The sequence below is a fragment of the Dipodomys spectabilis genome, unplaced genomic scaffold (assembly GCF_019054845.1).
Source record: "Dipodomys spectabilis isolate Male_0828 unplaced genomic scaffold, ASM1905484v1 ptg000648l, whole genome shotgun sequence".
In the NCBI taxonomy this organism is placed as follows: domain Eukaryota; kingdom Metazoa; phylum Chordata; class Mammalia; order Rodentia; family Heteromyidae; genus Dipodomys; species Dipodomys spectabilis.
Window position 1 is genome coordinate 224399 of NW_024871325.1, and position 12376 is coordinate 236774.

Here is a 12376-nt window from a genome sequence, read left to right on the forward strand (position 1 = left end):
GAAGGGCCCTGAGCCCTGGAGCTCCTGGGAGGGCTCATGCAGTCCCTCCGCAGGCCTGTGGGGAGGGCTCATGCAGTCCCTCCCAGTCCCTCCTGTGGGGAGGGCCTGTGGGGAGGGCTCACACAGTCCCTCCCAGTCCCTCCTGTAGGGAGGGCCTGTGGGGAGGGCCTGTGGGGAGGGCCTGTGGGGAGGGCTCACACAGTCCCTCCGCAGGACTGTGGGGAGGGCCTGTGGGGAGGGCCTGTGGGGAGGGCTCACGCAGTCCCTCCGCGGGCCTGTGGGGTGGTGGAGCACAGACCTGGCCGAGGGAGCTGGGCGCCGGGCCAGACGCCAGCGACCAGACGGAGTGACCAGGGATTACACAAGCCGCAGGGAGCGAAAGGTCACCCAAATGCCACAGCGTCTAGAAATAACCACCTGGCAGATGCAAGGGGTGTCAGGCGCGGGCTCGGAGGCGCTGCCTGCCCTGCTAAGCAGGCCTGAGGCCACGGCAGCTCCCCGTGACCCCCCCCTGCCTGAGGCCACGGCAGCTCCCCGTGACCCCCCCCGCCTGAGGCCACGGCAGCTCCCCGTGACCCCCCTGCCTGGGGCCAGGGCAGCTCCCCGTGACCCCCCCTGCCTGAGGCCACGGCAGCTCCCCGTGACCCCCCTGCCTGGAGCCACGGCAGCTCCCCGTAACCCCCCCCTGCCTGAGGCCACGGCAGCTCCCCGTAACCCGCCCCCCGCCTGGGGCCACGGCAGTTCCCTGGAGACCCCCACCTGTGCTCTGGGCTGCACAGAGTCCTCAGGCCCTGACCCCCCCTCCCTCTCACCAAGGGGCCCAGGGTGCCCTGGGCTGGGCTGGACGGCCAGATGTGATGTGGGGGGGGGCGGGCTGGCCCTGGGCTGGGCTGGACGGCCAGACGTGATGTATGTGTGGAGGGGGGGGCGCAGGCTGGCCCTGGGCTGGGCTGGCCAGATGTGGGTGTGTGGTGGTGGTGTGTGTAGGTGAACAGCTGTCTCTGGGCTGGCAAGGTGTGGGTGTGTGACTGTGTGTGGGGGGGGCTGGCCACTTACTAATCAGAGTCCCTGCCTGGCTGATGCTCTTCCTCTGCCCATAAACCGTGGGCAGACACTGTGCCCACCACTGCCACAGCCAGGCAGTGCCTGGACTTGCCACCCAAGGCCAACAGGGTGTGTGTGTGTGTATGTGTATGCATGTATATATGTATGTTTGTGTGTATGTGTATGTATGTATGTGTATATGTTTATGTGTGTATGTATGTGTATACTTGTGCGCACGTTTGTGTGTGTATGTTTATGTATGTGCATGCATGTATATGTGTGTATGTGCATGCATGTGTATGTATGTGCATGTGTGCGCATGTATGTATGTGCATGTGTGCACGTGTATGTGTGAGTGTGCATGTGTGTGTGTGCGTGCATGTGTGCATGTGTATGCATGTGCATGTGTGCGCGTGTATGTGTGAGTGTGCATGTGTGCGCGTGTACGTATGAGTGTGCATATGTGTGTGTGTGCGTGCATGTGTGCATGTGTATGCATATGCATGTGTGCGCGTGTATGTGTGAGTGTGCATGTGTGTGTGTGTACAAGCCAGGACAAGGACAAGGGCTGGGACTCCGGATGAGGCGGGTCTGGGGCAGGGCTTTGGGTCACAGGGGAGGTCAGGACAGCAGTCCAGCTTGGAGGCCAAGAGGGCGGGGAGGGAAGGAGGCAGGAGAGAGCCAGATTCTCCAGCCAGGGGCTGACCTGTCTCTTGGGGCACAGAAGGTCACTGATGGCTCCAGTCAGGCCAACTGGGATGGCTGAGCCGGAGAGGCCAGGCGCTGTGGGGAAGGGGGCTGCAGTGTGGGGGGGAGGTCTGTCAGGGGAAGGGGGCTGCAGTGTGGGGGGTCTGTCAGGGGAAGGGGGCTGCAGTGTGGGGGGCAGGTCTGTCAGGGGAAGGGGGGCTGCAGTGTGGGGGGTCTGTCAGGGGAAGGGGGGCTGCAGTGTGGGGGGGAGGTCTGTCAGGGGAAGGGGGGCTGCAGTGTGGGGGGAGGTCTGTCAGGGGAAGGGGGGCTGCAGTGTGGGGGGCAGGTCTGTCAGGGGAAGGGGGCTGCAGTGTGGGGGGAGGTCTGTCAGGGGAAGGGGGGCTGCAGTGTGGGGGGAGGTCTGTCAGGGGAAGGGGGCTGCAGTGTGGGGGGAGGTCTGTCAGGGGAAGGGGGGCTGCAGTGGGGGGGTCTGTCAGGGGAAGGGGGCTGCAGTGTGGGGGGAGGTCTGTCAGGGGAAGGGGGGCTGCAGTGTGGGGAGATCTGTCAGGGGAAGGGGGGCTGCAGTGTGGGGGGGAGGTCTGTCATGGGAAGGGGGCTGCAGTGTGGGGGGCAGGTCTGTCAGGGGAAGGGGGCTGCAGTGTGGGGGAAGGTCTGTCAGGGGAAGGGGGGCTGCAGTGTGGGGGGAGGTCTATCAGGGGAAGGGGGCTGCAGTGTGGGGGGCAGGTCTGTCAGGGGAAGGGGGCTGCAGTGTGGGAGGGAGGTCTGTCAGGGGAAGGGGGCTGCAGTGGGGGGGTCGTCAGGGGAAGGGGGGCTGCTGTGTGGGGGGAGGTCTGTCAGGGGAAGGGGGGCTGCAGTGTGAGGGGGGAGGTCTGTCAGGGGAAGGGGGCTGCAGTGGGGGGGTCGTCAGGGGAAGGGGGGCTGCAGTGTGGGGGGAGGTCTGTCAGGGGAAGGGGGCTGCAGTGTGGGAGGTCTGTCAGGGGAAGGGGGGCTGCAGTGTGGGGAGATCTGTCAGGGGAAGGGGGGCTGCAGTGTGGGGGGGAGGTCTGTCAGGGGAAGGGGGCTGCAGTGTGGGGGGCAGGTGTGTCAGGGGAAGGGGGGCTGCAGTGTGGGGGGAGGTCTGTCAGGGGAAGGGGGGCTGCAGTGTGGGGAGATCTGTCAGGGGAAGCGGGGCTGCAGTGTGGGGGGGAGGTCTGTCAGGGGAAGGGGGGCTGCAGTGTGGGGGGGAGGTCTGTCAGGGGAAGGGGGCTGCAGTGTGGGGGGAGGTCTGTCAGGGGAAGGGGGGCTGCAGTGGGGGGGGTCTGTCAGGGGAAGGGGGCTGCAGTGTGGGGGGAGGTCTGTCAGGGGAAGGGGGGCTGCAGTGTGGGGAGATCTGTCAGGGGAAGGGGGGCTGCAGTGTGGGGGGGAGGTCTGTCATGGGAAGGGGGCTGCAGTGTGGGGGGCAGGTCTGTCAGGGGAAGGGGGCTGCAGTGTGGGGGAAGGTCTGTCAGGGGAAGGGGGGCTGCAGTGTGGGGGGAGGTCTATCAGGGGAAGGGGGCTGCAGTGTGGGGGGCAGGTCTGTCAGGGGAAGGGGGCTGCAGTGTGGGAGGGAGGTCTGTCAGGGGAAGGGGGCTGCAGTGGGGGGGTCGTCAGGGGAAGGGGGGCTGCTGTGTGGGGGGAGGTCTGTCAGGGGAAGGGGGGCTGCAGTGTGAGGGGGGAGGTCTGTCAGGGGAAGGGGGCTGCAGTGGGGGGGTCGTCAGGGGAAGGGGGGCTGCAGTGTGGGGGGAGGTCTGTCAGGGGAAGGGGGCTGCAGTGTGGGAGGTCTGTCAGGGGAAGGGGGGCTGCAGTGTGGGGAGATCTGTCAGGGGAAGGGGGGCTGCAGTGTGGGGGGGAGGTCTGTCAGGGGAAGGGGGCTGCAGTGTGGGGGGCAGGTGTGTCAGGGGAAGGGGGGCTGCAGTGTGGGGGGAGGTCTGTCAGGGGAAGGGGGGCTGCAGTGTGGGGAGATCTGTCAGGGGAAGCGGGGCTGCAGTGTGGGGGGGAGGTCTGTCAGGGGAAGGGGGGCTGCAGTGTGGGGGGAGGTCTGTCAGGGGAAGGGGGCTGCAGTGGGGGCAGGTCTGTCAGGGGAAGGGGGCTGCAGTGTGGGGGGGAGGTCTGTCAGGGGAAGGGGGCTGCAGTGTGGGGAGGTCTGTCAGGGGAAGGGGGCTGCAGTGTGGGGGGAGGTCTGTCAGGGGAAGGGGGGCTGCAGTGTGGGGAGATCTGTCAGGGGAAGGGGGGCTGCAGTGTGGGGGGGAGGTCTGTCAGGGGAAGGGGGGCTGCAGTGTGGGAGGGAGGTCTGTCAGGGGAAGGGGGCTGCAGTGGGGGGGTCGTCAGGGGAAGGGGGGCTGCAGTGTGGGGGGAGGTCTGTCAGGGGAAGGGGGGCTGCAGTGTGGGGGGAGGTCTGTCAGGGGAAGGGGGCTGCAATGTGGGGGGAGGTCTGTCAGGGGAAGGGGGGCTGCAGTGTGGGGAGGTCTGTCAGGGGAAGGGGGGCTGCAGTGTGGGGAGGTCTGTCAGGGGAAGGGGGCTGCAGTGTGGGGGGAGGTCTGTCAGGGGAAGGGGGGCTGCAGTGTGGGGGGAGGTCTATCAGGGGAAGGGGGCTGCAGTGTGGGGGGAGGTCTATCAGGGGAAGGGGGCTGCAATGTGGGGGGAGGTCTGTCAGGGGAAGGGGGGCTGCAGTGTGGGGAGGTCTGTCAGGGGAAGGGGGGCTGCAGTGTGGGGAGGTCTGTCAGGGGAAGGGGGCTGCAGTGTGGGGGGAGGTCTGTCAGGGGAAGGGGGGCTGCAGTGTAGGGGGAGGTCTGTCAGGGGAAGGGGGGCTGCAGTGTGGGGGCAGGTCTGTCAGGGGAAGGGGGCTGCAGTGTGGGAGGTCTGTCAGGGGAAGGGGGGCTGCAGTGTGGGGGGAGGTCTGTCAGGGGAAGGGGGCTGCAGTGTGGGAGGTCTGTCAGGGGAAGGGGGGCTGCAGTGTGGGGGGAGGTCTGTCAGGGGAAGGGGGCTGCAGCGTGGGGGGAGGTCTGTCAGGGGAAGGGGGCTGCAGTGTGGGGGGAGGTCTGTCAGGGGAAGGGGGCTGCAGTGTGGGGGGAGGTCTATCAGGGGAAGGGGGCTGCAGTGTGGGGGGGAGGTCTATCAGGGGAAGGGGGCTGCAGTGTGGGGGGTCTGTCAGGGGAAGGGGGGCTGCAGTGTAGGGGGAGGTCTGTCAGGGGAAGGGGGGCTGCAGTGTGGAGGGGGGAGATCTGTCAGGGGAAGGGGGGCTGCAGTGTGGGGGGAGGTCTGTCAGGGGAAGGGGGGCTGCAGTGTGGAGGGGGGAGATCTGTCAGGGGAAGGGGGGCTGCAGTGTGGGGGGAGGTCTGTCAGGGGAAGGGGGGCTGCAGTGTGGAGGGGGGAGGTCTGTCAGGGGAAGGGGGGCTGCAGTGCATGGGGGGTCTGTCAGGGGAAGGGGGCTGCAGGTGGACGGGGGGTCGTCAGGGGCCTGCAGCAGCAGCCTGAGTGCCGACAGCTGCTCCCCCTTGGCACAGGCTGCTCACAGCAGGAAGCTGGCCTGGCTCGCAGTGTGCAAGTGTGTGGGTGTGGACCCCTGTGCAAGCAAGCGTGTGTGCTTGACGGTGCACATGCACACAGCTCCGTGCACTCTTCAGGGCCTCCCTCGGGCCCTCGGGGCAGCTCCAGGCCGGGCCCTGTCCTTGTCTGCACGTCTGTCTGCTCCAGCAGGGGTAGGAGGACCTCCCGAGTAAGGAGGCCTGTGCCCAACCCCTTACATGGAGCCCCAGGCTGCCCTGTTCCACGGGGCGGGTGTGGAGGGCTGGGCCGGCACTCACCGATGAAGGACACGGCCTTGCTGTTGATGATGCCACTGGGAAGCAGGTGGAAGTCATACTCCCTGCCATCCACCACCACCGTGTGGCCAGCATTGTTGCCACCCTGGGAAGACAGACCGACAGAACAGATGGCACTGAGTACTGAGGATGGCCCACTCCCAACCCCAGGCCAGCGCCGCCCCTGGCACAAGGGGGCTCCCAGTACTGTCCAGCGGTTGGTCCGGCGGTCACTTGTCCATGGGGAAGAGTCCAGGCTAGGCCCCAGCTCTGCAAGGGTCCCGGCCTGGGTGGGAACATTTCTGGCCAAGGCTGGGCTCTGCAGACTGCTCCCGCCCTCCTCTCTGATGCAGAGGGGCCTCATCCCTCCCAGCAAATGTGAACTCAGCCCCTCGGCTCAACGGGCCCCGGCCCTCAGCCCCTCAGCCCAACCAACCCCGGCCCTCAGTCCCTGGGCCCAACCTGCCCCGACCCTCAGCCCCTCAGCCCAACCAGCCCCGGCCCTCAGTCCCTCAGCCCAACCAGCCCCAGCCCTCAGTCCCTCAGCCCAACCAGCCCCAGCCCTCAGCCCCTCAGCCCAACCAGCCCCAGCCCTCAGTCCCTCAGCCCAACCAGCCCCAGCCCTCAGCCCCTCGGCCCAACCAGCCCCGGCCCTCAGCCCCTCAGCCCAACCAGCCCCGGCCCTCAGCCCCTCAGCCCAACCAACCCCGGCCCTCAGTCCCTGGGCCCAACCTGCCCCGACCCTCAGCCCCTCAGCCCAACCAGCCCCGGCCCTCAGTCCCTCAGCCCAACCAGCCCCAGCCCTCAGTCCCTCAGCCCAACCAGCCCCAGCCCTCAGCCCCTCAGCCCAACCAGCCCCAGCCCTCAGTCCCTCAGCCCAACCAGCCCCAGCCCTCAGCCCCTCGGCCCAACCAGCCCCGGCCCTCAGCCCCTCGGCCCAACCAGCCCCGGCCCTCAGCCCCTCAGCCCAACCAGCCCCGGCCCTCAGCCCCTCAGCCCAACCAGCCCCGGCCCTCAGTCCCTGGGCCCAACCTGCCCCGACCCTCAGCCCCTCAGCCCAACCAGCCCCGGCCCTCAGTCCCTCAGCCCAACCAGCCCCGGCCCTCAGTCCCTCAGCCCAACCAGCCCCGGCCCTCAGTCCCTCAGCCCAACCAGCCCCGGCCCTCAGCCCCTCAGCCCAACCAGCCCCGGCCCTCAGTCCCTGGGCCCAACCAGCCCCGGCCCTCAGCCCCTCAGCCCAACCAGCCCCGGCCCTCAGTCCCTGGGCCCAACCAGCCCCGGCCCTCAGTCCCTCAGCCCAACCAGCCCCAGCCCTCAGCCCCTCGGCCCAACCAGCCCCGGCCCTCAGCCCCTCAGCCCAACCAGCCCCGGCCCTCAGCCCCTCGGCCCAACCAGCCCCGGCCCTCAGCCCCTCGGCCCAACCAGCCCCGGCCCTCAGTCCCTCGGCCCAACCAGCCCCGGCCCTCAGTCCCTGGGCCCAACCAGCCCCGGCCCTCAGTCCCTCGGCCCAACCAGCCCCGGCCCTCAGTCCCTGGGCCCAACCAGCCCCGGCCCTCAGTCCCTCGGCCCAACCAGCCCCGGCCCTCAGTCCCTCGGCCCAACCAGCCCCGGCCCTCAGCCCCTGGGCCCAACCAGCCCCGGCCCTCAGCCCCTGGGCCCAACCAGCCCCGGCCCTCAGCCCCTCGGCCCAACCAGCCCCGGCCCTCAGCCCCTCGGCCCAACCAGCCCCGGCCCTCAGCCCCTCGGCCCAACCAGCCCCGGCCCTCAGCCCCTCGGCCCAACCAGCCCCGGCCCTCAGTCCCTCGGCCCAACCAGCCCCGGCCCTCAGTCCCTGGGCCCAACCAGCCCCGGCCCTCAGCCCCTCGGCCCAACCAGCCCCGGCCCTCAGCCCCTCGGCCCAACCAGCCCCGGCCCTCAGCACAGCCCCTTCCTTTGGGCTGGCGTTACCAGTCAAGAATTAAAGAAAAGAGCTCTCCAAAGCCTTCTTTTGAGCTCAGCTTCTGGGCTGCAGGCTGGCTGGGGCGGGCCCCTCAGGTGGGCACTGGGGCCAGACTGCAGGCCCTGGCCAACTCCGCCATGAGCCAGCCAGCTGACCACACACCACTCCATGCCCTGGAAACCATGTCCTTGGGCCCCGGCTGGCAGCAGGGACTGCTGGTGTGGCCCAGCAGTGGACATCTCCAGGGTGCTGGGCGGGACTCAGTCCAGAGGGCCCCTGGGGTGTGGGCAGCGTGGGGTGGCTGGGCAGGGGACACCCTGGCCTGCACAGGGGATGACCCTGTGCATGCGGGAGGGCCCTGGGACCTCGATGTCTGCCGGAGCACAGGCAGGTGTGGAGGGGCCACAGGTCACTCCTGCCCTGCCCTCTGCCCCAAAGCCCCGTCTCCCCCCACGCGGCACAGGTGCCTCTGGAGACCTTCAGGGAACTCGAGCACCACCCACCCACTCTCCTGGGCCATTCCCGCCAAGCCGGGGCCTCCAGTTCCACTTGCTGCCACTCGGGGGCACTGTGGCCCCGAGGGGGTCGCCCACTTCAGCCTCAGGACCTCAGAGCTGGGCCCCGCTCACCCTCTGCCCGTTTCCCACAGGCAGGCTCTGACTGGATCCCTGGCCCACCTGGACCGCAGGCCTGGCCCATCCACCGCAGGACCCTCTCCCCTCACACCCCTCCCCTCGGCCACCTGTCCTTCACTGTGCGCTGAGCAGGGCCTCGAGCCTCCCCGTGTCCACCTGGACAGCCAGCCTGAGAAAGGTCAAAGGTGGAGCCCCCAGAGACGCTGCTCCACGCATTAGGCGGAGGAGCGCGGCTGGAGGTTGCCCTCTGTGGCCCATGGCTCTGGACCCAGCTCTGTGGCCTTTACCCCCTGCCTCACAGGCTGGGCAGAGGCTGGCCCCACCATACGCCCACCCTACAGGGCTACGCTCTGTCCTCAGACTGTCCCCGAGGCTCTGAAACATGGCTCAGGCCATCCAACCTGGCCAGGAGCCTCTCTGCTCCAGCTGGACTGTCCAGCGCAGACTGGGGAGCCCGTCCAGCGCAGACAGGGAGCCCTGAGGCAAGCCCCTCTTCCTTTCGGTGATGCCGGCCGCCCACGCCTCTGCGGGAACAGTGGTGGGCAGCAGCATGGTGGGCAGCAGGCTGGACCCGAGGGCACTAACGGGAGATGGAGGGCCAGGTGCACAAGGCTGGAGCCGGGCGGGGGCGGGGTCTGCCCACCAGCTCAGGGACCCACCTAGCCCTGGGAACCAGTCTGTGCCCTGCGATCTCTGCAGAGATCCTTGGCCCTCGCTTGCTCCCCAGGCCCGGGCCCGGCCCTCACCGTCCCCCTGGGAGAGCTGGGCAAGGTCTCCAGGCAACGGGGAAACTCGAGTCCCTAGAGAAGGCAAGTCTGTGGCCTTGGAATGGTGCCCTTGCCCTCCCTCGCACAGCCTCCTCCGACAGGCTGGCACACCTCCAGGGACAGGGAGGTAGCTACGCCTGCTGCTGCCACAGCGGGAACTTGGGGAGCAATCCCATGGCCCCTCCTTCTCCAGTGGGCACTTCCCGCTTGTGTTAGTAAACACCAGAGCCAAGGAACAGGCCCAGGCACCACGGCCAACGGCATCAGATGACCCCAGGGCGGTAGCAGCCCTGGGGCCCAGGCCCGTAGTGAGGCTCAAGCCAGCCTGGACACGGGGCCGGCCTGCTGACAAAGGAGGCTTCTGCAGCCCCGAGAAGCCCAGGGCGATGGTCCCCAGAGACTGTCCTCCCCTCCCCCACAGGGGTGGTGGCCTGCACAGGGCCAGCGGTGGGGCTTGGTGAAGCCTGTCCCTGCCCTGGCTGTGGTCTTGGAGTAGGATCCCTGAAAGATTCCCAAGTAGATCTAGATGTGGGGGTCACGGGGGGCCCGGGGGACCATGGGGACTGTGGCGGGCAGTGGGGCCATGGAGGGCTGTGGGGGCTGGGCCAACAGGGGAAGGAGACATTTAGACCTACCCAATGTGGTTGATCTGGGCGGGCTACGTGAGGCCCCCTGTTCCATGGAGGGGCGGGCAGAGGGGACCTGTGGAGGGGCGGGCAGAGGGGACCTGTGGAGGGGCGGGCAGAGGGGACATGTGGAGGGGGCAGGCAGAGGGGGACACTTGCTGGCCAGTCTGGCTCCCAGCGGGTAGGGAGGCTCTAAGGTGCTGTCCCAAGTCCTATGCAAATGGTCAAATGCCACAGCAACTTGGCACTTGCTTTGTCCTGCCAGCCCTGGGCCACTGAGGGTCCAGAGAGGCACCCAGAGCCTCGTGTCAGCCATGCCTCACTCCAGAGGGCCCCGGCCAGACAGGCCTAGAGCTGGGCAGAGGCGTGGTGGCCCGAGGACGCAGTCCGCGGGGCCTGCCTGGCCTGTGGTGGTAGTGTTGAGACCCTGAGCAGGCGCCTCGCTAGGGCCTCTCTCTGGAGGCCCACTGGGGTCCTGGGCACAGGCAGCCCTGGCTGTGAGTGGCTTCAGGGCCGTCCAGCCAGCCCACGTCTCCCCCACATGCCCACTGCCTCCCTCCCTGCCTGCTCCTTCCTTCTTCCGGTGACCCCCCCCGACACTGCGCCTCCTCCAGTGAGCGCCCCCCAATCCAGTCCCAGTGGCCCCCGGGGCCAGGCGTGGCTCTGTCCACATCCCATGACCAGGGGAGCTGGGCTGCACGTCTCAGGATGGTCCTGCCACGCACCCTGTGTGCGAGGCCCCCCGCGCCCCACAGCCGCATGCCGCCATCTTGGCAGGCACCAGTGGCACCCCTGCCATCTGCTGCAGGAGGCACAGGGCAGCCGCGGCCCAGCAGAGCGGAGCCCCTGAGCTCCGGAAGGCCCCCTCCAGACAGGCGCAGCCCCGCATGCACCATGCCACGCACGGCTCCCACGGTGGGGCAGCAGACCCAGGCCTGCGATCGGGTCAGGCAGCTTGCTATGGGCTGCCAGCCACACCCGCTGCCAACTCCAGAGCGGTGACGCAGCCGCGGTGGGAACCGTGCCCCCCATGGCGGCTCCTGCCAAGGCAGGCGAGACCCCGCACCTGGGAGGCTCAGCCAGGCCGGGGCCCCAGGAGCCAGCTGGGCACAATGGAGCCTTCAGGCTCCTCCCAGGTGCCCTTGCCTTGGCAGAAGGGGCCCTGGGCTGGGAAAGCCCTGAGGCCTCTGCAGACGCAGACATGGCCCGGCAGCCAGGAGTTTGCCACAGGGCTCCTGATCCTGGGAAAGGAGCCCAAGCCGGGCCGCCTCTGCCCAGCAGTGGTGAGTCCCGAGCCCACTCCATCCCCACATGCACCCACCCTTTCTGGGTCAGGATGGCAAAATGGATGCTGGCTCTGTCCTGGCTGGGCTTGGGGCTGGGCCCACAGGGGTGTTCTGGGCCCAGGCTGGGTGTGCAGTGACGTGGCCCATAATACTGTGGCTGGGAGCTTCCATCCAGGTGGCCCCCATCCCCTTCCCACGGCCTCCGCAGCCCCGGGCCTCTCCCACCTCCAGTAGGCTTTTCCTGTGGCTACCCCTGCTGGCAGTCTGGACACAGGGCCCGCGCCTTCCTGGGGCTTGGTCAGCAGGTCACTCTCCCTGAGCTGTGCAGACAGCTGGAGGTGGGTTGCGGCAGGGGTGGCCCTAGCCAGCACCTTCCAAGACAGGCCCAGGGTCCTGCCTGGCCAGACCTGGGATGGCCGGGAGTGAAGGCTCTGCCCCTCCCGTGCCAGCTCTGCTGCCCCCATTCCCCAGCCACTTTCCTCAGCCCCTCCTCCTGTACTCTGCCCACTCCCTCACCCATAGTGCGCAGTACAGGCCAGGCAGTGGCTAGGGCCAATCTAGGCTGGCCAGGAGGGACTCCCTCTCTAAGAAGGCCAGAATCTGACCTCCAGGGGTGTGGTGTGGGCCTCCCCCCGGCTGGTGAGAAGCCCTGGGGGGGGGGTACTTGGGTCTATCTCGGGGGTGCTGGACACAGCCAGCTGGTCAAGCAGAAGTGGACACACGGAGGACACAAGAGAAGGAAGCACAGCGAGGGGTGGGGATAGCAGGAGACTCAGCGGGCACGCGGGCAGCACAGTACCCACATGGGGCGCAGGGGCTGGCTCGGAGCGAAGACTGGCACTGGCTCCGGAAAACCTAGCGGGGAGGGGAGTGGGAGGCAGCTGCAGAGGGAAGGGAGAGGCGGAGGTGCCAGTCCCCAAGACCCAGGGTGCGGGAAGGAGGCCGGCGGGGGCAGGAGGGGGAGGGAGGGCAGGATGTGAGGGGGAGAAAAGGAAAGCAGGGCTACAGGGATGGGTTCTGTGTGTGGAAGCAGGGCTGCAGGGGGGGGTTCTGTGTGTGGAAGCAGGGCTGCAGGGGGGGGTTCTGTGTGAGGAGGAAGCAGGGGCTGCAGGGCTGGGTTCTGTGTGAGCAAGCAGGGCTGCAGGGATGGGTTCTGTGTGAGGAAGCAGGGCTGCAGGGGGGGGTTCTGTGTGAGGAAGCAGGGCTGCAGGGGGGGGTTCTGTGTGAGGAAGCAGGGCTGCAGGGGGGGTTCTGTGTGAGGAAGCAGGGCTGCAGGGGTGGGTTCTGTGTGAGGAGGAAGCAGGGCTGCAGGGGTGGGTTCTGTGTGAGGAAGCAGGGCTGCAGGGGGGGGTTCTGTGTGAGGAAGCAGGGCTGCAGGGGTGGGTTCTGTGAGGAAGCAGGGCTGCAGGGGTGGGTTCTGTGTGAGGAAGCAGGGCTGTAGGGGGGGTTCTGTGAGGAAGCAGGGCTGCAGGGTTGGGTTCTGTGTGGGGAGGAAGCAGGGCTGCAGGGGTGGGTTCTGTGTGAGGAGGAAGCAGGGCTGCAGGGGTGGGTTC

At 68.1% G+C, this 12376-nt stretch overlaps 1 protein-coding gene across 2 annotated transcripts in view; it reads right to left on the reverse strand.

Annotated features, from left to right (window-relative positions):
- Adss1 (adenylosuccinate synthase 1) overlaps window positions 1-12376 on the reverse strand; it is a 43049-nt gene that overhangs the window by 19878 nt on the left and 10795 nt on the right. For both annotated transcript variants that reach the window (XM_042671615.1, XM_042671614.1), the window contains exon 2: window positions 5574-5676. In XM_042671615.1, coding sequence (XP_042527549.1) covers window positions 5574-5676 — 103 coding nt within the window. The remainder of the gene's footprint in view (window positions 1-5573; window positions 5677-12376) is intronic.